This window comes from Protopterus annectens, chromosome 3.part1, assembly GCF_019279795.1.
Source record: "Protopterus annectens isolate FY-2018-M chromosome 3.part1, PAN1.0, whole genome shotgun sequence".
NCBI lineage: Eukaryota > Metazoa > Chordata > Ceratodontiformes > Protopteridae > Protopterus > Protopterus annectens.
The window spans coordinates 295383536-295410999 of record NC_056732.1 but is presented as its reverse complement, the minus strand read 5'-3'; the positions used below and the strand labels follow the sequence as shown (position 1 = coordinate 295410999).

At 39.8% G+C, this 27464-nt stretch overlaps 1 protein-coding gene across 1 annotated transcript in view; it reads left to right on the top strand.

Moving 5' to 3' along the window:
• Positions 1-27464, top strand: part of PHF14 (PHD finger protein 14) — a 1276961-nt gene that overhangs the window by 989353 nt on the left and 260144 nt on the right. The window contains exon 11 of the mRNA XM_044066759.1: positions 9674-9842. Within this exon, the coding sequence (XP_043922694.1) occupies positions 9674-9842 (169 nt within the window). The remainder of the gene's footprint in view (positions 1-9673; positions 9843-27464) is intronic.

The following is a 27464-nucleotide window of genomic DNA, read 5'->3' as shown; positions in this document are numbered from 1 at the left end:
CATGTTGAGAGTTACTCGGGCTTGTTGCAGTGGCAAAGCAAGTTAAATGCCATATGTTGTTTGAGTTTAGTTTTAAATTGTCCTAGGGAGGAGAGCAAAGTAATATCACCTGGATGTAAGTTCCAGGCTCTGCCTGCAGCGTTAGCAAAGAGGGCATCTCCAGCTGCATTGTTGATTTTTATTGTCTGAATTAAAAGTTTGTTGGAGGATCGAAGCAATCTTTGATTGTTGTGGGGGAGTGATAATATTTTGAAGGACTGGTGTGTTATCTGGGTTATAGAGGATTTTGTTAGCCATGATCAGCAGGTTATATTGGATGAGACTGGGAAGTTCTAGCCACCCAAGCTGTTTTAGGTTGATGCAGTGGTGTGTTTTAAAAGGCATTCCAGTGGCAAACCTGGCAACAGGTTGACAGTCTATTTAGTACAGATTTGTGTAGATTGGAGAGAAGGGGGGAGGCGTATAAAAGTGTTGAGAGTAGATGAAAGCGAGCTATAGCCATCTTAGCTGGAGGGGTTAGGAAGGCTTTTATTCTATACAGTGACCCAAGTGTTTTATTGATGTTCTTGATTGTTTGATTTACATGTAGGTCAAACTTTAGGTTATTGTCAATAATGGCACCTAGTAATTTTGTAGAGGGGTCAGGGGAAATTATTGTCCCATCTTTTGCATTTATGGTAAAGGTGAAGGTGTCAGACTTATGTGTTGGAGAGAATAACAGCATTTTAGTTTTTTTGGTATGTAGTAACAATCTACGTTCAGATAGCCAATTTTCTATGGTATTAAAGGTGGACTGGGTAGCGACCCTCAGGTCTGTGGGAGAAGTAGCTGAGCAAATCAGGGTGGAGTCATCAGCGTATTGGATGCAGCTGACTTTTGGTATGACTGTATACAAATCATTAATAAAGATGGAAAACAGTAGGGGCCCTAATATGGAGCCTTGTGGTACTCCAAGGGTGTTTGGTAATAGATTAGAGAACTTGTTCTGCCATAGGACAGCCTGTTGTCTTCCATTAAGGTAGTATGTAAACCAAAGAAGGGCTTTAGTATCAAGGTGGAAAGTTTGCAAGGTGTGAACCAGAAGCTGGTGGTCAACCATGTCAAATGCCTTGGAAAGATCCAAGAATAGGGCAGAGGATATGTGATTATTGTTACGATTGTTTATGGTATTGGTAAAAGCCATTAACGCTGAGGTTGTGCTATGGTGTGGACGAAAGCCATGTTGGGTATCCGCCATGAAGTGATTTTGGATTAGGTGGTGCATACATTTTTTTTGTATACATTTTTCCATAATTTTTGCAAGTGGCGAAAGTATAGCTATAGGTCTATAATTGGAGAGTTCCGTAGAGGAACCTCCTTTATGTAGTGGGATTACGTAGGATGTTTTCCAAATGGTGGGAATTTTAGCTTCTGCTATGGTACGATTGATTAGTGTTGATATTGGATAGGCAATGGCATGAACTGATTTTTGAAGGTACTCAGCAAGGAGTTGGTCAGCGGAGAGTTTGGTAGGTTTTAATGTTTTGATCAAGTTACGGATAAGTGATGTGGACACTGGTTGGAAGGAGAACGAGAGTCATTTTTAGAGGTAGTAGTATCAGGAGCAGGGGAGCTAGAAGGTAATTGTCTAGCTAGGGCTTGAATTGTTTCAGTAAATAAATGGTTAAAACTGTCAGAGACCTCCTGGGGATTTATCAATGGTGGCAGCAGGGATAGGTGTAGATGTTTTACCAGGGCAAAGTAGATTATTCAGCCCTGCCCAGAACTTCTGAGGATTGTCCTGGTTGGTTGTCTGTCAATTACAGTAGTATTGTTTTTTGTCCTGTAGAATAATTTTTTTGTTTCATTCCTAGCATACCTATATTTAACATGATCATGGGGGTCTTTTGTGGAGCGCCATTGAGCCCATAGTTTGTTTTTGCTGGTAATTTTTAGTCTTGTCTCTTTAGATAGCCATGGTGCAGTTCTTGCTTTTGTACGTTTTGAGCGGACAGGTGCATGTAGATCAAGAATTCCAAGAAATTTGTTGTTAAAATAGGCAACTGCCTTCTCTAAGGCTGGATGTTTTAGCATGGACCAATTACAGTAGTTAAGTTCCAGTTGGAATTTGCCAGGGTCAAAGTTTCTTTTGCTCCTGACTTTTCTGAGTAGGGGTTGTTGGGTAATGGCTTTATCCTTAACTGTACAAGTGAGAAGATGGTCACTTTGGTCATCGGGGAGGGTACCAGCAGTGTACAGTTGGGGGTTACTATTTACGAGTACCCAGTCAAGTATGCTATCTTTTTGGTTGGGTTTACCTAGCCTGATAGGAGTGGTAATGGTTTGTGTAAATGCATGCAAGTTGATGTGGGTAGAAAGGGATTCTGTGGAACAAGAGCCCCAGTCGATGTTAAAGTCTCCTAGTATTAGTGTTTCTTGGGGTAATGACAAGATAGCCAGTGAAGCATGTCTTCAAGTGTGGCTACATTATTACCTGGGGAAATATACATACAGATGATGTTGATGCTTTTACTTTTGTTAAGTTGCAATCTAGTGGCAATAATCTCCGAGTTATTGATCTGAGGTAGTTGAATAATATCTATGGTCACATTCAACTCAGATTTATAGAGTACAGCCATCCCTCCCCCAGATTACTATGGGGGACAGACTAGAGGTGCCTTTAGACCCAGGTCAGCAGAAAACAGTATGTAGTATTATAATACAGTATAGGTCTTAACCTTAGTCAAAGGTGGGTTGGATTTTAGATAGATGGTTTGTGGGCACAGTGTTTAGGAAAGTTTCTTTCAGGTAGGAGATTCTTTTGAAAGTTATTTAGAGGGGGTCTACCTTAGTCAAAGGTGGGTTGGATTCCAGACAGATGGTTTGTGGGCACAGTGTTCAGGATAGCTTCTTTCAGGTAGGAGATTCTTTTGAAAGTTATTTAGAGGGCGGTCTACCTTAGTCAAAGGTGGGTTGGATTCCAGATAGATGGTTTGTGGGCACAGTGTCCAGGATAGCTTCTTTCAGGTAGGAGATTCTTTTGAAAGTTATTTAGACCTTAGTCAAAGGTGGGTTGGATTCCAGATAGATGGTTTGTGGACACAGTGTTCAGGATAGCTTCTTTCAGGTAGGAGATTCTTTTGAAAGTGCATGCATTCACTTTCCAGTTGTATTTGTGTCTAATTAGTTAATTTGAAAACCAATCGTTTGTTAGTAGACACTTGTTATGCAACAGAGCATTTTGTTCTTTTTTTTCAGGTAAAATAATGGCTTTATCTTACAGTGACGAGGCTTTTATTTATACCTGTTTGCTAGTGCTTCTTGGGGTCTGAAAGCATTATAATTGACATTTTTTCTTTGCGTAACTGCCTATCTCTTTTCTTTAGCTGGAACAGGAGAATCAAAGAGTGAATGATGAAATCTTTTGGCCCTTCCTGCAAATACTGAGTTTGTTCATTTTAGAAACAGTCTGCTGGTTTTCTCAATCTTATACCGGAATGTGACTGAATGATGTAGTCCACTGTGTGATATGTTGTTTCTCAAACCATTTCTAATTCCACCACTGCTGTCCCATCACTCCATTATAGCCTAATGCAACACCGTCATTACCCCTAAAGCCGGTATTCAGCAGTGACATGTTTTTTAGCAACCAAATTAGTCTTTTGATTATCAAATTTATTAGGATTTATAATTAAATCGCCCTATCATTGTCTCAGAAGTAGAATACAGTCCTCAGATTTTACTTCAGTTGTCATGGTGGTCTGTGTGCATTAGGCAGCCCTGGCTGTACATATTAATGAAGTGAGGTGGAAGTTATTAAGAAACACGATTGAAGGTGTGACGCCGCTGCACTGGCTCAGTAATCAAGGAGCCTCAATCCTCAAGACTGGCAACAGTGAGGGACTTACACAGTGGGAGGATGACAAGCACACACACACAGTAAAGTACAATTTCCTTTAAGAGCACACAGAGATCACAGTCGGTCTGGGGCTGGTTTCTCCCTCTTTCTTCAGATCCCCCAATAAGACTCCCTACTGGTACAGCTGTAGGGTTAAGATCTCAGCCGAGTGGCCAAGCTAAGACCTCCAGCATCCTCTCTGTCCAACCAGTGCTTCGTGTCCCTGCCCAAGTAGCTAACACACACACACACACACACACACACACACACACACACACACACACACACACACACACACACACACACACACACCTGTGAAGGCTGGCACAGGTTTACTAGCTATGCCCCCTTCTGCCCAGATTATAAGGTAGTACCAGCTGCCACCAGCCACCCTTATCAGCTACTATAAGGCCTTTATAAAGGATGCCCAATCCTGCTGTGTAATGTTACTATTATCCAAATGGTAGTTTTGACCAAGAATTGCAAGGCTATTAAGGAGTGGCCTGTACAGTTTCACCAAATACATATGCAAGTACTCTAAGAGCATAAATATCTCTAAACAAACCAGCCACAATTAAAAGGTTTAAATATATTTAATAATAAATAATAAAGGAACGAAAATACTTAATAAACAAACAAGTTCAAAATCACAGGAAATATTTTAAAACAATTGCAGGACAGTCTCAAATAAATACAGAAAACATCTATACTAATCTTTACTATATTCCTGTTTATATCTAAGAGAGATACTATGCCCCAAGTCTTACTTGCAGTCAACACGCAGGCCGAAGTGCTGAGTAGATGGTTCTAGGTCCAAGACAACATACAAAATGCACAGACTCTCTGAGAGAGTTCTTAAATTAATAATAAACATTACTGCTGGGTTATCTTGGATGACATCACTCTGTCACATAACTTCAGTTCCCAGGCTAAACAGATACTAACAGAATTGTAACATTTCTGTGTGAGAAGTACATATCTCTCAGAAGTTTGCAGAACTTGGAAGTCAAAAAACGCTTTTCATTTGAAACCTAGTAATTATTTCTGTTTCAAGGCAATACAAAAACTTCTAGCTCTAGACATTGTGTCTGCTATTGAACTGAAACTGAGAGATAACACAATCATAAAACACTTTAATTTCAACTTATTTTCTTGAAGTTTTGCAAGTTGACTCTGTATGTTCCAGCTTCTGCTATTAAAATACATTTGCACAGGTATATAGTTTATATACATTTCTGTTCTTTTTCAGTAGGGTACACTGTGGACACGTCCTTGAAGCTCAGAACTGCACAAACCCTGTTCAACACACACTTCAGCACCAGTAGTTTATTATACAGATAACATGTAGCTCTCTTACATTTGTAAGACAAGCATATGAATCATGTTGACACAAATGACAAAATTCCAGATACCTGAGCTGGCAGCATCACAGAAGATTGATGTCATAGAAATTAAGTGATGATCTTATCACTGTGCTCTATAGTACCTCTTACTGCACTTTTTCCCCTTGTACGAGGAAGGGTGAGAGTTATTTCACTGCATGCTTAGGAGGCTTACTGCACAGTTAATAAATATCCTCAGCATTTTTTATAAAATGTTTATGACTTCCCAAACTAGTGGACCTATTACCTAATTCGGTTTGTTTATCGCCCTTGGAGGGTGTGCGCTGTCTTACTTCCTGGTCGGGCAAGAGTCCTAAGGCCTCTTTATTCTCAGCCAGAGTTAGTGACATACTGGCCAATTCATTCTTCTGGGGCATAGGATAACAGGTAAGGAGTGGTACAGTGCGTGTCATGTGGGTCTTATTCCCCCTGGCCTAACCTCTCCTTGTAGTGGTTGCATATTGCTACTGCTCAGTGGACTATATGTGCCTCCACATACACTTTCACCTGGCATTATTACAGCATGCAGCTACTGTAACGCAGTTCAGCACTGTCATGCTGTACCTAGCTTGCCAATAAGAGTCAGCAACGCAGTGGGTCTTGTCACCTCCCTCCATCCCTCCAGGATGAGGAAGCTGGCATTATCTGCTCACTCCTAATCCTCTTTACCTAGTCCTTCCTAGAACTCAAGCCACTAGTGAAAAACAAGGATAGGTTCAAAACTTGTTTGTAGTTTGCATTACAGTATGTTTGTGTTGTTTCACTTGAAAAATATAACAAAATAGTCCTGTAGTCTGCCTGGCTTCTTGTCATAGAGGGAGAGAGCTCTGCCTGTGACCCAGGTTACCGAAATTTGGTTAGTAGCTCTAGCTCTGAAGGATCCAGGCAGGGTTTGGAAGGAATTGAAAAGGTATAGTCCATTCACCTCTTTCGGGGAGGGAAGAGTTTGCACGTGCACAGAAGCAGACAAGGTGGTGTGTTCTCACACCACTAATGCTGTGGGAGAAGGGTTAGGGCTACTTGAAGGTGGCACCCTTCATGGGCAGCCCATTGTATTCTCCTCCTTGGTTCCTCTTTCTTATGCATGCTTGTGTAAGGATAGAGCGAAAACTAAAATAAATTCTTCAGACCACCTCTCATGACTGCTTAGATGATGACCCGCTCCTTTGTTCAGTTTACACTTGGTGATGGGAACAAATAGGTTGATAGAGCGAAAGTGGGACTTATGGTCAGCAGGCAGTGAAAGCAAAACATTGGAAAAAATAGCCCTGCAGTCAGATGCTGGAATGTCTTGTTATGAACATATATTTGTTTGTTTTGTTCACAACTTTATTGAATCGTATTTCAAAGAGTGACTTAAGTACAGATACGTTAAAAAAATAGTAATATTTGTATTGTTACTTTCATGTAGTATACATATGTTTCCTTTTTATCAATTTGCATTTATTCCAGGAATTTAAATTGCTCAGTTCCTTTAACCTTCCTTATGAACATTGCTGTGTATGAACTTTTCACATAAATTCCATTTATTTCTTTGTAATTTTTTCTTTCCCTTTCTAAAGATTCTACCGCCATTTCTTTTATCTTCCATACAATATTCAACTCTTCAGTTACACTTGGGTTAGATTTTGATTTTCTAGCAATTGATTTTTTGGCAGCCAGTAGCATTAAACTTAAGGCCTTACCATATCTAATCAATTCAGATCCTATATCGCAGGTCAAAGGTATAATTTCCTTCATTTTAACCATTTGCTCTTCCAACATTTATAAATAGGTTCATATGTTAGTGCCTGGCTAACTGCTCTTGCAAGCCATTTTAAGCATAGCCAGTTATCCCGTGTGAGACTCAAACCGTGCACCTTGTGTTTGAAAAGCAAACACCTTAACCATTAGACCACCAAAAAAAAAAAAAAAAAACCCCACTATGTATGGAATTTGTAAGTCTGCCAGCTCGTTGCATCCCCCCCCCCCCCAAAAAAAAAAAACGTAAACATTTACCAGTGTCTCTCACATCATACCTCCAACATTTGCTCTCTGTCTGAGGAAAATTTTTTCTGAAATCTGTTTGGGGTGTAAAAATACATTTGCAAATACTTCCATGCAAAAATTCTAAACTCTATGGATTTTGTTGCATACTCTGAAACCATGCAGGTATCCTCCCTTTGTTCATTTGCTAATTGTCTTTCTTTACTCATTTCCAGCCTCCTCTGATTGATTTCTTTTTGTTTCTCTTCTGCTTCATTCATTCTTGCTTACCTCGGTGCCTCCATCTACTGCTGTGAACGTAAGCTTCTTCTGCACCCCCAGACTATCTATGTCCTAAGGCTGGAGTCTTGGGGGGGGGGGGGTTATGCCATTGAATGCTTTCACTGGAGATTTGTTTTTCATTTATGACCTGCCCCTTGATATTCCCCTCTCCTGCTTTCACCTGTTACATCCAAGGGCTCCTTCCCTCTGTGGACCACTCTTCCTTACTGGTAATTCCTAGCTAAATGTTCCTGTTGGGATGGCATGCCCATCTCTCCCTGCTCGTACCTCAGATGCCCAAGCCACTAATCAAACCTGGGTCATCTAGGCTGTAGTTAGGGCTTTATATCTCTGAGCCACTGTACTGGCTCCTCTGATTCTTATTCTTACTATTTTGTAGTGTTTTGTATGTCATACTAATTATCCATTTTCTAACAGCAGTTTTTTTCTAGACTCACTAAAATCTATATTAGGGCTGTTTTTTCACTCAACACTCCCCATCCTTTTCTGTTTGCCTGTACTCTGTTATTAATCCCTGGTAGGGAAGGCAGTCTCTAATCTACAGTCCAAAATTCTGCTTTCCCTCATTCTATTCTCTTACCTTTCCTTTCCTAGTTATTTGTTTCCATTACCTTGGTTCATTTGCTAATTCCTTAAGTAAGTTCCAGACTCATCTTTCTATTTTATCTACACCTGCTTAATCACCCTATTAGTGAAATCTCCTTTCCTGCACTTGCTTAGTAATTACACTACTTTGTGCTACTTTATGAATGTAATATTCTATATGGTTGTTCTTAGTGTCCTTAAGGACCTGCATTGAAAGTCCTGCTCGCAGCTTATTTCTTGACCCTCCCACTTCCAATTTCAACAAATTCCCTTCCACTTTCATTTATGACCTTCTACTTGAATTACGTGCAAGACATTTAACTGTGTATCTCTTTAAATCAGCTAATCCTAAATCACATTGCAATGTGGGTAGAATAAAATTATCCCACTTAACTCTTGCTGTCTTCCTTTCCCAAGTAACTTCCTTCAACTCATTAATTATAGTCCACAGCTTCTCTTCTGTTCAATAAAAAAATTCCTGACCTATATGTAACTGAAACATGAATTGCTTTTTGTTGACCATCTGCAAGTTTCATCCTAGCTGAAGTTGTTTCTTCTTCTTTTCTGGTTGATTTTCCTCTTTCTTAGTTTGTTGGCATCTAGGCTGTGTAATGACTACTCAGTAACTGAATTTTAACCATATCCTTAAATATTACTGACTTTTATGTAATTTTCCTTTTCCATACAGGGAGCGTTTTGATCAATAGACTGCTCACGTGTGCAGCTGGATTGTAAGTCCCCTCATGAACATACATTTGCTGAACCACTCTTTAACAAATTATTTCATTTTCCTGATTAGCTTTTTAGCAGGTGCACATTCTTTGTCCTGGGTGTATTGCAGAAGGGAAAGAGGGTGACTTGGTTTATTTGCCTAATTTGAGTATTTCTGTTGGCACTAAGGATCAGCAACGTTGAATTTAGTATGTTAAAGTTTGGCATTTGAAGACTAAATCTGCAACAGTGTCCAGTGATTTCTTTTGTACAGCAGGCTTCACCTTAGATCTTCTCATACTAGTTACATTTATTTGGTTTGCTTTTTGTCAGAAGAACCGATACCAGGAAATACGTTTATTGCTGTTAGTGCTGTTAAACTGTGATTTTATGATTTTTTGCTCTTCTTTGGAAAACTCAGTTTTCCATTTCATCAGAGAATAACGTGTTTTTATCATATAAAGGCCATTGTAGCACTTCACACCATTGTTTGCTTTTAGGTAGTTACAGTATGTTGTAAAGGTTGAAGCCAGATTAAATTTCTATGGGTAATCAGTCGTTCGGCCATTACTGGCTCATCTACCATTGTCTATTACTTGAGATTGTGGATCTAAGGGATGATTTTTAGGTAGTTACAGTATGTTGTAAAGGTTGAAGCCAGATTAAATTTCTATAGGTAATCAGTCGTTCGGCTTTTACTGACTCATCTACCATTGTCTATTACTTGAGATTGTGGATCTAAGGGATGATAAAATATTTAACTTGGAACCAATATATATTGAATGACAGTTTCACTGAAATTTGAATTTCCTTTTTGTGATGTTATATGCTTGTACTTTTCTCCTCCTAGGCAGTGCTCCGAATGTGACCAAGCAGGCAGTAGTGATATGGAAGCAGATATTGCAATGGAAACTTTGCCAGATGGAACCAAGAGGTCAAGAAGGCAGATTAAGGAGCCTATAAAGTTTGTTCCACAGGATTTGACATTGGAACCCAAAAAGATTCCAATTAGAAGCACGGTAAATTATTTCTCCATGAGTGTACGCCACATCTTGATGCTTTTGCAGTTAGTCTTGGTTTGCATGATAAACTTCAGGATGTAGGGAAAGTCAATGCAAAATAACTTTTTGTTGCTTAAAAGCACAAATGTTGGTAACTTTTTTTAACTGGATATTGTTTTCATGTCTTCCATCTCCTCATTTTTTTACATATAGGCCGATAGGGCTCATCGTCCCGCTTCAGATATGGCAAACCATTTCTCCCACCCTTCCCCACTCCTCATGAACTACTAACTGACTATCTGAAGTACAATTCTTGAGTGGAAACTACAAGTTGAGGTTCCAGCTCAAGTGGTCTTTCCAGCAGTGGCATTCATTCATTTATTTATACGCAGTCTATTTCATAGTCGTGGAGTGCTGGAGTCTTTCTTGGAACTCATTGGATGCCAGACAGAGGAAATAATTCTGGATGGGATATTAGTCTGATGAAGATGCATGCACATATTCGCACGCACATGCCATGCTCATGGCATTCACATATGCTGTCCCTATATGTGTGTATGGCATATATGTGTGTGGCATGCACATATTCACACATGCCATGCACGCATACAGGGATAACCAGCTCACCTGCAACTTACATTTGTGATGATGGAGGAAAATGGAGCTCCCAGTAAAATCCAACATGCACATAGGGAGGGCATAAATAATCTACACAGTAGGCATCCTTGCCACGAACTTAACTTGAGTACCAATCACTGAGAGGCAGCAGCAGTCACCACTGCATTACCAGTTTTCATTAATAGTTAATGGTTTATGTGAAGTTGAAGTTGATTTCACCTAAATTTTCTACAGTGGGTAAATAGAATTTCTTCCCAAAATAAACTGTCTCCCTTTCTTTCATCTGTCCCTTTCTCTTTTTATGTAGTGTGTGTGTGTGCATAAATGTATGTATATAGGTATATACGATTTACTATAGTTTTGTTGATCACTGCAATGTCAAATCGCTAAATAATGTGACCAGAAAGTCGCAATATGAGAATGCAGAGGACTACTTGTTTGAACACTTGGACTTGCACCCTTTCCTGTGTCTATGCAAGTCAGGAGATTTGATGTTTGACATTGTTCAACAAGTAGTCCTTGGCATTTTCATCTTATGACCGTGGTAATGTTATTTATCAATATGATACATGTGTGTATATAAATATATATGTATAGTGCATGTGTTTATGTTTACATATGCAAGCACATGCACACACATTTATATACAAAGATTTCTAACTGTTGGTACTTACTGTGTAGTTCTGTTGCCACAGTGTTATAGAAATAAAGTAAATTCCTGCAATGTATATGCATGTGATAGAAATAAGGAAATCTGCTTCTAGTGTTTGACTCAGATGATTTTAGTAATATGTTCCAGAGTATTCATTCTTTTGGAGAAATCTGCAGTTTCAGCTTTACAAAATTTCCTTTCTTTTTTTTTTTTGTTTGACTATTCTGTAGGATCAGCTGTATGGTTCCCTTTCCTGATCGCAATTGACCCATTCATTCCTCTATTGGGGTGTGTGCCCTTTGGCCCATTCTTTCCCAGATGGAGATCAAAGTTGAATGTTAGATCCTGTGCACTACCCTGTCCACATTACCACTACGGCTTGAAATCTCTTTAGTCACTTCTGTCATACACAGCCTCCTGACCAAGCAGCACACTGAGCAAGGACACAATGGTCTACTTTTGCTATACCTGTATTCCTGCAGGTGTCACCAATGTAGCAAATCAAGTCAAGTACAGAAACTGGACTCCAAATGATCCATGATCCTGTTTACTGCTAAATGAAAATCTAGCTTGCATCAACCAATATGTTTGCCCAAGTAAAATGACAAGTTACAGCTAGGAAAAAATTTACATTATCGAGATCGAGTTTTTTTTTTTTTTTTTTTTTTTTTTTTTAGATAAGGAAGAACAAGACCTCCTTTGAAAGAAGTGGGCAAATACCTAACATAAGAAAGGACTCCATTATTTTTTATAAATGTATGTACCCAGAACATGCAGACAGGCATTAACTAACTTTGAAGGTTTGGTTCCAGAGCATAGCTTTTAGGGACACACTCAGTGGAAAACTGAGCTGCTCACATTGTTCAGTGGTACAAGCTAAACCATGTGGTAAGATGGTCTGGACTGTACATTCTGTCCACCAGTCTGAAGATCATGACAGATCTGTTAACTGTAGCTTAGCTTTCCCTGGCCAGAGACATTGCTTTCTTACGGAAGTATATCAGAGTGATGATGAGAATTATGCTAATCTGTTTCAGGTCTGGTGCTACAAAAATGACATGTTTGCAATGAGATTCCAATGTCTTTCCCTCTGTGTAAAGGGAGTAGCATTTAAATTTAATCCGTGGTCCACACATTGAGAGGGGAATGGTATTTTCATTTAAGGAAGCTAATAAATCCAACATATAACTCAGACTTGCTATAGTCTGGGATTAATCCCTGTGGACTATCATCTCTGTTCTCCAGGAGGAGTGGGTAAAGGGTTAATAAAGGCAGGGATGTTGATGTGTTATTTAAATTGTGACACTTTATTCTGTCAGGATTATGGTTTGTAAAAAGAGGCAATACCAGAAGAAATCAGATCAGGAAGTAATCAGATCAAGAATCAAGAGCCTAGCTCTCTTTTTCAAGTTAGTATTCATGACAGATAAGAGGAAGATCATTTCTAGTATGTGCTGAAAAATTGAGTGCAAAGATAATTACTTGAACAAACACAAACATTCTTGTAATATACAGGTAACAACAAAGTCTAAAGACTGCAAAGGTGAAGCTCCAGCACAAGGACTTCAAAGTGATAAAATGTATACCCAAAGTTTCAAAATTTCTCCAAGAACAAATCAAAGATCTGGATTCCACTCGGCTGCAACACAGTTTTATTGGTACACAAGCGCTTTCACAATCAGCTTCTTCAGGTGTATAACAACCATTAAAAAACGCACACCTTATATAATACTTAAAATCAGTCACATGACTCTAATTGACCATATTAAATACATATATACATTCTAAGTCTTAGTTTTCTTATCAACCCTTACAAAATCTAAAAATACATATAAATATAAAAAATGTTAAAAATATGTATATGCGAGTGTAGGTAAAAATCATCACTTTACCTATTCAATGGTCTCTTTTTCAACACTGGTCTTATAGGAACAGAATCCTTTAGTCCATGCCCTGAGCTAGCCCTTAGTCTAATAATCCATTCAGCTTCCTTTTCCTCAGTCCTTGCTTTAATATCACCCCCTCATATCAATAAATGTTCTACATAAGACAACGAATTTAAAAACATGTTGTTCATTGGTTGCTGACACATGCTTCGCCAATGCATTAAAGTTACTTTTTCTCTTTATGTGATATATATGTTCTCTTATTCTATCTTTTAAAGGGCGATCTGTTTTCCCTACGTAAAATTTATGACATGTCTGGCAAATAGCCATATATACTACATGTGATGCGTCACATCTTGCATAAGCTCGCAAATGGAAGATCTTCCCTGTGTATCTTTGGAAATAACACTACAAAAGTGGCATTTACCACAAGGTTTAGTGCCTTTTTCACCTTCCCTACCTTTCAATTATCTATCTATACAAAATCTTCTTTTCAAATTATTTTTATTTTTGAAACTGAATTGTGGTCTTATACCTACCATCTCTTTCATTTTACACTCTGTAGTTAGTATATTCCAGTGTTCATTTATAATATTGGTATACAACCCAACATCTCTGGAATAACTTAAACACATCCTTAAATTATTATAAGTCACATTCTCTTTTCTGCTTACTGATTGCTTTGAAAAGTATGGTTTGGCTTTATTCTCTCTTTTACTCATCACTTCTTCCATACATTTGATTACCATTCTATTGTCATAACCTCTTTTCCTGTCGAATCTATTTGCTTCTCATAGTCTTCAGTTTTTACACTCAATCTTGAAGCTCTTAAAAACTGGTTTTGTGCTACATTTCTAAATATAAAATTGGGATGCATACTATCCCTGCTTAACAATTTATTGGCATGGCAGGCCTTTCTGTACATCCTTGTGCTAATCTTGCCAGTACTATCCTTTTCTACATAGTCGTCCAAAAAATTAATACCCTTCATGGAAAAATCCATAGTAAAGTTAAGAAACTCTGTAGAATTATTAATGAATTCCAAGAATTCATATAACTGTCTTTCTGTCCCTCTCCATAAAAGAAAGAGATTGTTTACAAATCTTCTATAAAACATAATCATTTTATCGTATTTTCCTTTTATAACATGTTCCATTTCCCATTTGGACATCACATCATTGGCATAACTATTCACACAAGGAGTGCCCATTGCCACTCCATTCTTTTGCCAATAAATATTTTCCCTGAATACAAAAATATTATTTTCAAGCACCAATTTTAATAGTCTCTGTAGTATTTCTATGGTCCTACTTCCATATTCCTTGTCCATCTCTAATAAATGTATCACATTTCTAATACCAACTAAATTTGGTATAACTGTAAACAGTGATACTACATCTAATGTAACAAAGAAATATTGTTCCGATACATTTGCTTCATTAGTAAATTCAAATAAATCCTTAAGAAAATGTTCAGTATCTTTTAGAATGTATTTAGACTTGTATATCAAAGCCTTCAGGTTTTTCTCAATAAATATTGAGGCTGGTTCAGTGCACCATTTTTTTCCGACCACAACTGGCCTCATTGGGGGTCTAATAGAATTTTTATGAATTTTGGGTAACCCCTGAATCTTCGGAATGGTAGGATTTGTAGTGTAGACAAATTATGTTGTTAGAGCCATTGACTTCTCATTCACCTGAATGTTGAAGAACCGCAAGGTTTTGTTAATGTAAGGCAGAGTTGGTAAAAAGCTCACAAAAAAGTGAATTCTTACAGTGAAGGCCTTATACATTCAGATGGATGGTAGCTGAGGAGAAACCTGCAGTTTGTTTTTGCCCCAGTATATGTTTAAAAAAGCTGGCAGTCCTTCTGGCAACTTAGGGCCTTTTAGGCTTAGTTCTAAATCATGCTTTCCACACCCTCATTCTGGTTCTGTGGCACTGAGTAACAGTCATCTGAAAGTACAGCTCCAGGCAGAAGAGGTTTCAGTTCTTATCCAGCCAGGTCCCCATTATAAATGCATAGTCCATGTAACACAAAAACATAAGTAATACCAGATGTGTGATGTCTTATCTCGCCTTCATTCTGTACTGGTTGAGTTCGGAACCGATCCTTGGTCCTGACCCGACCTATAAAAAAGCTTGAGGTCTTCCATTAGCTCATGGCTGAAAAAACGTATCCCATGATGCTCCAGGAAACTCCCCAGATCTCGTTTGCCGCTAAAACTAGATCGAGTGCCTCACACTGGCTCTGGCTAAGTGACTTATTTTTCTTTATATAGTGATTTTTTTTCTCTAAATATTTAGGTAAATAAGAGTGGTATAGTTATATATATTTTTTGTTTTTGCTATTTAGAATTGCAGTGTGTTGAAATTTTTGCCGTGCTAAGTTTGTTTTTTTCCTGTTAGCTTTTGTTTGTAAGCAGTAGCAATGTCTAAGCAATCCAAAGACATAAAACCCACTGGTTTTAAAAAGTGCTCAAAATGTAGTCAGAAAATGTCTGTGACTGATGGGCACACTGTATGTGTGTACTCCCTTGGTGCAGTGCACCTTCAAGAATCCTGTGCAATTTGCCATTCCTTCAGCCACAGGGTTCTTCTAAAAAGAAAGAACATGTTGATCCTCAGGGGATTACTAAAGACCCCTTTTTCAGAAGCTATAAGGGAAGGTCAGGGTCCTTCCAAATCTAGCCTTTCCCCTTCTAAATCTGATAAGTCCAGTAAAAGATCATCTACTTCGTCTTCAGAGGCTCAATTGGAGCTGACAAAAAAAAATTACAAAAAATCTCCTCATCGGACCTGAAGTCTGTCGGGCTCGAAAAGCCTTCCACCTCAGCTCCTTCAGTCTCGGAGCCGTTGGTGTTTCAGTTTCGGAGTCGGTCCCCAGAACTGGAACCAGTTTCTCCAACGTTGAGATCACCTATTTTATAAGCCTCCAGATCTCCTGCACCCTCCACTTGATCCTCCAGGAGCCTTACAGAAGACTATGTGGATTGTGTGGTGCGGAGACTTTTGAGGACACCGGCACTTGCAAAACTGTTGGATCCGACCCAGAGGGTTTCATAACCAACCCAGCCTTACCCTATCACCATCCATTTCTCCTCCAATCCAGTGCCGGTCTTTGGAGCCAGAATGTCTGAACTGGTAGCAGTGGAACCATCAGAATAAAGACCTATTCCAGGATCTTCAGTTCCAACTACTGCTCTGACATCCTTGGTTCTATCTGAACTTGAGGAGTCTAGTAGCTGACGTTCTCCAGTCGGGCCTGGGGAGAAGAGTCGGATTGGACAATTGTCTGATATGAACTTGCCTCTCAGGGTTTTCGGTGCGGGTGAGCTCGGTTCCTACATCAGCCTTGGAGCCAACTCCCTTGGTTCTGGAGATGTCTTCTAGTTCTTCGGAGCCAGGAGCTTCCTCGGATCAGGGCTGAGGGGTTTTCGAGGTGATGAGGAGAATGCTGTCTCCACAGATAGCTCCAGTCTCAGCTCCAGGCATTCTTCCCACAAAGGCCCCGGTGTCTGTCTCAGCACCACTGCATCCTCGGACAAGTGGAGACCCTAGGCCTCAGGATGCCCCATTGGGTGAACCCCTCTCTTCCAAACCACTCCAGAATACCCTTCTGAAGAGGTCCCTCATAAGAGACTATGTAAGATGAAGCCTTTAGACTCCCCGGAGGAGTCCATCACTTCTGACACAGACCTTGATGAGTCAGAAGGGTCTCCACGGTCACCTTCTAAGTATGTCTCCTTTACAGACATCCTAGAAATACTTAAGCAGAGAGGTGGCTGGAAGCCCATCACCCCTTCTGAGGAAGAGTCTGTGTACCCGAAGCCTTTTTGGTCTCACCCTTCCACCACTTGGGTGTCTCCGCCTTTCGATGAACTGATGGACCTAGTTTGTTGAAAGGTGTGGGAGTCTCTAGACTCAGTGAAGCCTGTTCCCCGGAGGCCAAATAAGTTTATAACATCCCCTGCTGATAAAAACTACTTTACAAAGGGTGTCCTAGTAGATGCTGTGGTGGTGGTGATGGCCACTAAAAAGGAACTGTCAGAGACATCCTCGTCTGTCCATCTGATGAACAAAGAGTCAGACAGATACGGAAAGCACATGTTCTCTTCAGCAACCTTTACACTCAGATCGCTGAACTATCTCACTCACTTTACCAGACTTCAGAGAGTTCTCCTGAAGGAGCTAGGAGATACTTTCCAAGGTTCAGAAGCTGAAGGGGTAGCAGGAAAAGATTCCTCTCAGCTCTCCACCTTGAATTCAGTGGCAAACTCCTTCATGAGACTAATTTCTTATGCAGTTGATGCAGCGAGTAGGGCAGCGGGTTCAGGAATTTCCCTAAGGAGACATTCCTGGTTGCGCCTGTGTGACTGTGAAGTCCTTTATGTCTTCCTTTGTTAATGCCCCTTTTGATGGCTTAACCCTTTTCTGGCCAAAAGTCAAAGACACACTAACCAGGTGTGAACAAAAAGGAAAAACTCTCTGCCATAGGAGTCCATTGTGACCTACCTTCTAGACCTTATCCAAAAGGTCAAAAGGGAGGAAAAATGTGGTTTTGAAAAATCCCATAGAGTTTTCCAAGACACACGTGATGAATCTTCCCCCAGGGCAGAGGGGGGAGCAGTAATGGAAGATGCTGACCACGCAGCAGAGGGGGGTCTGTAAAATCAGAGCGACAGGGAATCTTTTCTTGGTAAGCCCTTCCAGCGCTCCTGAAAGGAGGCCCACCTGTCCAACTCTGGAGGCAATCGAGGGTTGATTATCTTTGTACTCAGAAGCTTGGCTAAAAATAACAAAAGACAAGTGGGTACAAAGAATCGTATCCAGAGGTTACTCAAGGTTCTTTTTAGTTCCAAAGAAAACGGGACTGGAGAACCCATCCTGGATCTCAGCATATTAAACAAAATGTAAAAAAAAATCAGTTATGTTTGGTATCACTGCAGTTGAAGCTTACTTTTCTGGGACAAGATGATTGGATGTGCTCTATAGACCTCCAGGATACGTACTACCACATAAAGATGGACAGGCGATTGAGGAGTCATTTGTGCTTTCAGCTGGGAGCCAGTCGCTGACAGTTTTGAGCTCTGCCCTTTGGTCTCACTACAGCCCCCATAGTGTTCACCAAGTGTATGGCAGTAGTCACGGCTCACTTGAGATACCTAGGATTCTGAGTGTTTCCATACCTAGATGACTGACTCTAACCGCCACCACCGAGCATCTACTAATAAAAGTGAGAGACACCACATTGAAGCTCTGCCTCTGACGTAGGCATCACAACAAATTACGAAAAGTCTGCCTTATTGCCATCTCAACATGTCGTTTTTATAGGAGGAGATCTACATACAACAATGATGGCAAAACTTTCTCCCGAAAGAATTAGACTCCTATGACATCAGGTATTAAACCTTCTTTCCAGGAAAAGAGTACAAACAAGAACATTTCTGAAAGTCTTGGGGACCATGGCAGCAGCAATACACTTAGTTCCATCAGCACGCCTGCATATGAGGATTCTGCAGTGGCTACTGTTCACTCAGTGGTCATTGCAGGAACTACCTATGTCCCATCAAATTCTGATAACAGAGTCTTGCAAGAAAGACCTTCATTGGTGGCTTCACTCCAGTCATGTGATATTAGGGCGACCCTTTGCTCTTGCTCAGCCATTAGCCACAGTAACCACGAATGCTTCCTAGATAAGATGGGGGAGGGGATTATCTGAGAAGGACAGTCGGGTACTTGGCAAGATCATGAGGCTCATTTGCATATAAATGTCCTAGAGATGAGTGCAGCAATTTTAGCGTTGCAAGCATTCCAGGACTCTCTTTCTGCTGGGAACTATTGCAATACAGACAAACATATCAGTTGTATGGTACATAAACAGGGAGGAACTAGATCTTACCCACTTTGTCGAGAGGTCCTGAGAGTGTGGCAGTGGGAAATCTCCTTCCAACGCTTTCTGGTAGCAACGCACATCCTGGGGAAATCCAATGTGATTGCAGACAAACTCAGCAGAGCAATTCTGATGCCTCACGAGTGGTCCCTAAAGCAAGAGATAGTGGATATGATTTTCTGCAAATGGAGCCAGCCTTGCTGCAGTCTTTTTGCTGCGTCCATGAATGCCAAATGCAGCAGATATTTTGCCCTAATCCCCCCACCGGGGGAGTCACCAAAGGATGCACTTGTACACAATTGGCCCTCAGGTCTGCTCTGTGCTTTTCCTCCTTTTCCATTGATACCAAAAGTTCTTCAGAAAGCCAGCTCTTTGGGAAGGGCCTTGATACTTGTTTCCCCCTAATGGCCTCATCAAATCTGGTTCCCCTTCCTTTGACCGCATCTCCAGGAGGAGCCGTGGATCCTGGACCCAGTTCCAGACCTCCCGACTCATGCATCGGGAATGCTCCACCCAACCCTTCAAACCCTCAAATTGAAAGCTTGGCTGCTCCGATTCCAAACATAGCCAGGCTCCCTAACCTTTCCCCATCTGTGAAACGTATCTTGATTTCGTCTCATAAGGCTTCAACAAGGAAATTATCAGCAAATGGAAAATATTTTCCTCTTGGGCCTTGAAAAATCACATTGACCCTTTCTCTGCCCCTATTTCTTCCAGATTATAATTCTTGGCAAAGCTTTTCCATGAGGGTGCAGCTGCAAATACTATTCAAGTTCAATTAGCAGCGATATCAAATTTTCATATAGGTGAATCTGGACCGAATGTGATGTCCCACAGACTTTGCAAATCATTTCTGAGGGGTAGTATTCTTTTAAGACCACCCATTAAGGCCCCACTAGCACCATGGGACCTGAATTTTGTCTTATCCCATTTGGTTCTTCCCCCATTTGAACCTGCATCATCCTATGATCTGAAGTTTTTAACTTGGAGGACAATTCTTTTAATAGCTATCACATCTGCTAGAAGAGTTTCAGAGTTACAAGCATTATCTATAAAACCCCCATGTATGCTTTTCCACAAACACAGAGTGTCTCTACGAATAAATCCATCCTTTCTATCAAAAGTATATTCAGAATCGAACTTAAACCAGTCCATAGAATTGCCAGTTTTCTTTCCCAACTATGTCAGTAAGGCAGAATATATGCTTCATCAACTAGATGTGCCAAGACAATTATGTTTGTATTTGCATAGGACAAAGAACTTCAGAAAGACTGAACAATTGTTTTTGTCCTTTTCAGACCACAAGAAATGTGCCCTGTTACTAAGGTCACTCTTTCCAGATGGCTGTCAGATTGCATTACTTTTATCTACAAATCTCAGAACAAAGAACTCCCCAGCAAAGTATAAGGTCATTCTAAAAGAGCAATAGCTACCTATCTGCCTTTTGGGCGAGACTATCAATTGTTACCATTTGTGCTGCAGCAACATGGTCAAGGCCCCATACCTTTATTACTCATTACAAAGTTGATTTGGCCTCCAGGAACAGTGCCTGTTTTGGGTTCACTGTCCTGAAGAATATACTCCCTTGAGCCACCCAAGAAAGATGGTGTTAGGGATGCTGTCCCAACCAGTACAGAATGAAGGCGAGATGGGACAACATCACATAAAGCGGGTGATATCCATCAGTAATATAAAAAGTTATGTACTCACCATAACGTTCCATGTGTGTTGTCCATCTCGGCTTCATTCTTGAATCCCACCCTCCTTTCCCCCAGCCATTAGCTCCTGAAGGACCGAGCGGTACAATTGATGACTAATGTTCTCTGACCTTCTTCATAGCATTTGTGGTAGTAAATATCTTATGTGTAACTGTTATGTCAGCAAATGAGATCTGGGGAGTTTCCTGGAACATCATGGGGGGATAAGGTTTTTCAGCCACGAGCTAGTGGAAGACCTCAAGCTTTTGTACAGGCCGAAACCAGTACAGAATGAAGGCGAGATGAACAGCACATATGGAACGTTGTGGTGAGTACATAACTTCTTTTTATATTACTGATGGACATCACCCGCTATAGTGAGTCATACAGTGCAGATGACCATTTCTCAGAATATTCCATTTTCTCAGAGGTTTGCTCATCTTGGAGTTAGTATATATAAGTTTGGGGGCTCCCCCCCCCCCCCGGGAAAGAAAAAGTTTATGATTCACTCTTCTCCTGCATTTTCAATTTTTTTTTCATTGTGTTAGCATTCAGCATTTCGAGTGCCAACATTTCAAAAGTGGGCCATATATTTGACATAGCTGTCTGGACAGTATAGCAGCATGTAGAATGATGTTTATAACACTGTCTTGTGTGCATAGTTTGGTAGTTTGGGTCTACAGAACTCCCTTTAGGAAGCTGCATAAAGCAATAGTAACTTGTTTGGAAAACAGGTTGAAAAAGCTCAGTCTGACCTCAAGTAGATCAAAAAAGATTGCCATTTCTTTCTCCATCATTTTCATAAGCCTAAAAATCCTGTAGCACCCCATCCATAATTCGGTGTGAAGAAGGGAAAGTGTTCATATAAAGCTTTGTAATGCTTCAGCAAGGTTGTTCTTACAAGCTGCGTGGCGGACTCAGCCCTGCCATTTTCATGTTCCCTCACCCATATAGACATCTTGTTCCTTCTTTTTCCATACTTCTGTTTAAATTGCATCGTTGCCAGAGGATTTCCATGTGTTATGTTTTCTCAATGTTTATATAACTTCAGTTTCCTTTATTTTTGACTGCACTGCTGTTTTTTACTTCTGTTACAAGAGGAAGTTGTAATTGTATGAAATGTGTTATTTCACGTGTTCGTCTCAACTTCTACATTTTGTTTATATGGTGTATTATAGTAATTTGCCATTACATTCATAATGTTTCCTTCGACCAGCTCTTCCCTACCATTCTCATAATTCCTGATTTTAGTTATCATTCTTTCAGTCTTTTGTTGCTTAATATGTTGAGCTGACAATTTGGTTGCTCTAGGTAATTGTAAAAAAAAAACCTTTTAAAACCATTGCTGTGTGTTCATTCATATTTTCTAAATATTCTTGCATAGATATTCTGTCATCTTTCAATTGCCCATCAACCTGTTTCAATTTCTCTTTTTTTGCTTGTGTAAAACCCCAACTTTTTTAAGGCCTGTAAGTACCTTCTGTGATTATTATTGCAAATCTCATTTATTTTCAGTGTGACCAGTTATCTCAATTCTTTGCAAGGTCAGATCTTTACTGTTTAGGTTCAAATCTAATAACATTTCAGTTAAAGTTTGATCTACTCACTCATTAAACTTATTATATAGCTCTTTTTTAGAAGGAATATTGAGAAATACTAGTGATGTGATGTTGTCAGTCTCGCTTTTATTCTCACTGGTGGGTCAAATCTGATCCATCTTGGCCATTTCAAAAGCTCGAGGCATTCAGCAAAGCTTGTGGGCATTCTTCCTTACCCATAATGCAACTGCCTAACTTCCCCAGAGCTCATTTGCCCCTCTATGAAGGAGATTCTAAAGCAAGCTCTAGGCTAAATGCTTTTTTTTCTATAGTATTACTACTACTAATTCTCATAGTTTTTTCAGTTTATTATATATATATATATATATATATATATATATATATATATATATATATATGTATATTATATATATATATATATATATATATAGATATAGATATAGCCTTACCCTGATTTTTTTTTTTTGTATTTCAAAGTGAGTGTTAATCCCTTTACCTTCTGTTAGCGTCCGTTTCAGTCAGAGGATGTCTAGCTAACATCTGTTTAAGTTAGAGGCCGTTTACCCCTTTTTTCTATCCCCTTCCTCCTTTATCATCTGATTTTTCATTAAAAAAGGCTTTCTTTCGAACTTTCAACTTTCTTTGTGTCCCTTTAAATTAGAGGACTTTCTGGTGTGCTTGTTTCGTTGTGCGAGTGTGCTTTTCTAGTTTTTCTTGTTAAATCTCCTTTTGTCCTTTCATAATTGTGAAAATGCTCCAAAAACATGAAGCAAAACTTCTTGGTTTCAAAAAAGTACAAACAGTGTGGAAAGAAGATGCTCTTACTGATTCACACACTGTGTGTGTGTATTGGTTGGGGCCTCTTCACCTCCAAGAGTCGTGCTCCATATGCTATGGTTTCAACTAGAAGGCTCTCTTGGAGCACAAGAATAAGCTGATTTTGAAGGGTCTGCTAAAAACTCCCTTCTCTGAGGCTGTCTCTCCAGAGTCTGCCACCAAATTCGACAAGTCAGACAAATCACAGAAATGTGCTTTTTCAGTGCCAAGTAAGTTCCAAGATTATCGGCTCCAACAGAACCCATGGAGCAGACAGTCGATGACAGATCCAAGACTTCGTTGGAGCAATTGGAACCATCAGCTCCGAAATCCACAGCACCCACAGAATTCAGGTATTAGAGCCATTACCTTCTTTGAAACTGATTCCGTCTAGGCTCCCTTCAGCTCTTTTGACTAAGTCAAGATCCTCTACGCGTCCTACTTGGTCCACCAGGAGTTTGTCTGATCAAGATGTGGATAGGGTAGTGCAGAGTCTGCTAATGACACCGGCCTTGGCCAAACTGTTGTTGGATCTGAACCCAAAGGAATTGACTTAGACACTGTCCTCCCCTTCGGCTTCTGCTCCTCCTCCGATCTGTCCCTTGATTTCAGAGCTGGAAGGCATCTGGATTGTGTCTGTATCAGATCCGGATCCCACAGGTTCCTTGGATCCGATGTTTGCCCCAAGCGTTTCCACCCAGTCAGAGCAGGAGACCTCTAGGAGCCGACACTCTCCGGTCAGGTCCACAGAGCCAATTTGGATCTCTCCAGATTTGACCCTGCCTTTGGGGGCTTCTGCTTGGGTGACCTCAGCTCCTACCTCTGCTTTGGAGCTTCTGTCCTCTGCCCCAGAGATTCTCTCCAGATCCGACCCTGCCTTTGGGGACTTCTGCTTGGGTGACCTCAGCTCCTACCTCTGCTTTGGAGCTTCTGTGTTGTACCCCAGAGAGAAAGTACAGTCTAGGTTCTGTGGCATTTTCAAGCCTTCCTTTCAGATTGTTCTGATGCTGCTGTAAACACCAAACTATGTTTGTGACATATTTTCAACTTAAGCCAGTTTCTGTGCCATTTGTTCATATTTTAATTGCTGTTCCACCATTTTTTCTTTCAACTTCTTTTTATTAGTTCACTCTTTCCTCTAAGTACCAGGCTAAACATTGTCTGTTTCTTGCAACTTTCTGTTATTTGTCTCTACAGATTCCAAAAAAGACCCATTTATCTTGGAAATCGGAGTATGTTTGGTGAATATTTCTGTCAAGAGTGACTGAATAATTTTCTCAGTCAGTTGCAGTTACCATCTGCTCTACTCTACCACACTGCTTTCAGATTCTTTGTGAGTTTTCACAGTTGCTTTCACTTTTGCTTATTTTTTTATTTTTTCATTTCCTTGTTGACCTCCTAGGTGTAACAGTTTGCAGGCATTTGTAAATTTAAACTGTAGTTTGTCTAGGGCTCTGTTTTTAGCTGCTTATACTACTGCCACCATTTGAAACCTCCTATGTGTAGGTTCTTGAAAGCAAACATATTTCTTCAGTTTTGGAAATATATTTCTACAGTTCTACCAAATGTTTCTGTCATGTCCTGTCATGAGGCATTTAATACAGACATAGAGGATGTGGTGTAACCTCACTGAAGTCTGTATTCTGAGAGTTCTGTATAATTGTGTACCACATTGATATGCTAAACCCTTTAGCATTAAATATGTGAATCCTGCATATGGTATTATCTCTGTATGTAAGTAACAACATCCACATTGCCCTGCCTCTTACAAGCAGACCCACAGTGCCTTTCCTCTGGTCTCCACTACAAATCTGTTTTGTATGTTCCAGACAACCCTTCTCTTTTTCCCAGTTGAGAGGTGCACAGGCTAAACCTTCAAATTGCAAGCTCCTCCATTGCCTGAGCTGCTTGTCAAACTGCTGTCACATAGGCTACAGTGTGGGCTGCATCTCAGTCTTTTACAGGGGAAATGGCAATACTCATCAAGTATTATAACTTGTATTATAACATGATTAGAGTTCTTTAATAAATGTACTTTGAGTTTCTTAAATTAAGTACCTTGTGTAAAGAATGAACTGTAAGGACAAGGAATTGTTCAGGGTCATAGAGAAAATCGATTAGGAAGGTCAGTTGCTCACATAATGATTTGTTGGCAAGAAGAAAGATGTTTTTAATTCCGAGTAAATATTTTGTTTCTTGTTGAGATATTTCATTTCAGTATAAAATTATTTTAGCCATGTACTACACTGCTGTGGTATTTGATGAGGCATACTGTTGCATCAACTTGCTGGTTTAATTTCTCCAATTCTTTTGGGTTTCTAATACCATGACAGGAATGAACCCCATTCTTAAGACCAAGTACGATTAAAGTTTGTGAATTTAGTATTGTTTCCATCTTTGATGTTAATCAGAAGTGCTCTTCGTAGCACCCGGAGCATGCTTAGAATTGATTCCTCCTGCAATTCATACAAAATTACATGTATGGGTAGGCGTTTATATCAAGTTATCGAAAGATGAAAATAGCGAGCGCTATTTCATCTAACCTAAAATATCGAAACCACATAATATCGAACATTCAGAACAGCAAATTTTTTACTTGGGGAAAAAAATTTGCTATTCTGAAACACATACACACAACACAAGCACACCTAAAAAACATCAGTACACACACATACACTTATAATCCTACAACTAACCCTACACTAAACTATACATACACTACTATCTATCCACTTACCTTAACCCAAACCCTAACCCTAAGGTCCGTCACTATCGCACACTCACCTAACCCACACCCCAACCCTAACTCACTTAACCCGCCCCTAAACCTAATTCACCTAACCCGAGCCCTAACCCTAACTAACCTAACCTGCGCCCTAATCCTAACAACCACACAGTCGCACACGTACCTGAACCCGACCCGTAAATCTCCACCACAGCGCTGAAAATAGTGAAGCCACAGAACCGGCCAAGAATTCAGTGCTCTGCAGCTTTGCTATTTTTAGCGTTCGATTAAAACGGGTCAATATTAGAACATTCAAAGTTTTAAAACTTCAATGTTCTGATATAGACCCTATGGGTAGCATATCTAAATAAGACTATAAATTATTTTTTATGAGACCCATTCCTCCTACTACTGATGAAACTGTTTGGGTATCCTTCTCCCACATTGCCCAGATTTCTGCCTGCAAATGGTGGTATTTTATGACTTTGTGTGTGTGTCTCTCTCTCTCTCTGTGTACATATGACACATGTAATCAGTGGGTATAGCAATTTCAATGATCAGTGCTACTTTTTTTTTCTTTTCGTGGACTAGTTTATCAGATTTTCTCGTATCTGTTTTTTGAGCTGTTGGTAATGGGTGATTCCATGTGATATAAACTTCATCATTGCTCTATAATGCTTTGTGAATCATCTTTCCAATGCTTCTCTGCTACTTCAGTATTGTAATGTTTGCACAATCCCCAGTGCAACAGTCTTGCCACATTATTATGCATTTCAGTATAGAGGTCCTCTGCCATTAGTGTATCACACCCAGCAACAATATTTGTGACTATTTCCAGTTCTATTTTACAAATCCTGTTTGTCTATTTCTCCCACATAAATCAACATGTACATAGTCCACTATCCTGGGCCCCCAGTATTAAACTTTCTTCTTTTGATTTAAATTCACCTCTCCTTAACCATTCCTGCATTAGATCCTGATTGACATGATGCTATTTGAGGGTTTTTCTGTACTTGAAACTGTATTTATGCCTTTTCCATATTTCTTGCCTTCTTACCTGATCCTCCTCCTTATATTCTTTCTTTTGTTTTTTTGGCACATTCAATTGCTGCCTGATTTTTTTTCTACTTTTGGTTTGGTTTCCATTCCCACCTGACACCGATATGCTTCTGCCAAACTACACAGGGAAGTCATCTTAGATTTGTTCTCTTCATGTTTCATACCTTTCGCCATGTTTGGATCTGGTGAAGTCAGCAGATATGTATGTAGTCCTACAGTTGTAGATCCATACATGTAATCAGTTTCGAGGAGGCCCATATCTCCTTCAGAACGAGGAATATATAATCTTGGTATACACTGATTTTTATATATCATTTGTTAAGAGTGAAGCCTTTTTATTATTTTCCTGTCTAACTGATCCAATACCTTTTGGGGCCAGTCAGTCACCCCAAAACTGAACATTGGAACAGAATGAGCAAATTGGCTTCTAGCTTGGACTTTGTTCCTGGATGTCAGGATTATTTTGCAGTATTAATTTTAGTCTTTTAAAATATTCCTTACTTTGTTTTGTTTGCTTTTGTTCATGTTTTATTTTCAATCATTCATCAGTTCCCAATTATTTAAACATTCCATCCTGCTCAATTTTCTTTATCATATTCCTGCTCCAGACTCGTATGTTCCTGGTGCTGCAGCTTTCCTGCTTTAAATGTTGCTTTTGCACGTTTATTGAGACCAAATGGCATTCTTTATATCATCTGAGAAAGTTTTGACCACTTCCAGTTGTACTTTTAAATCA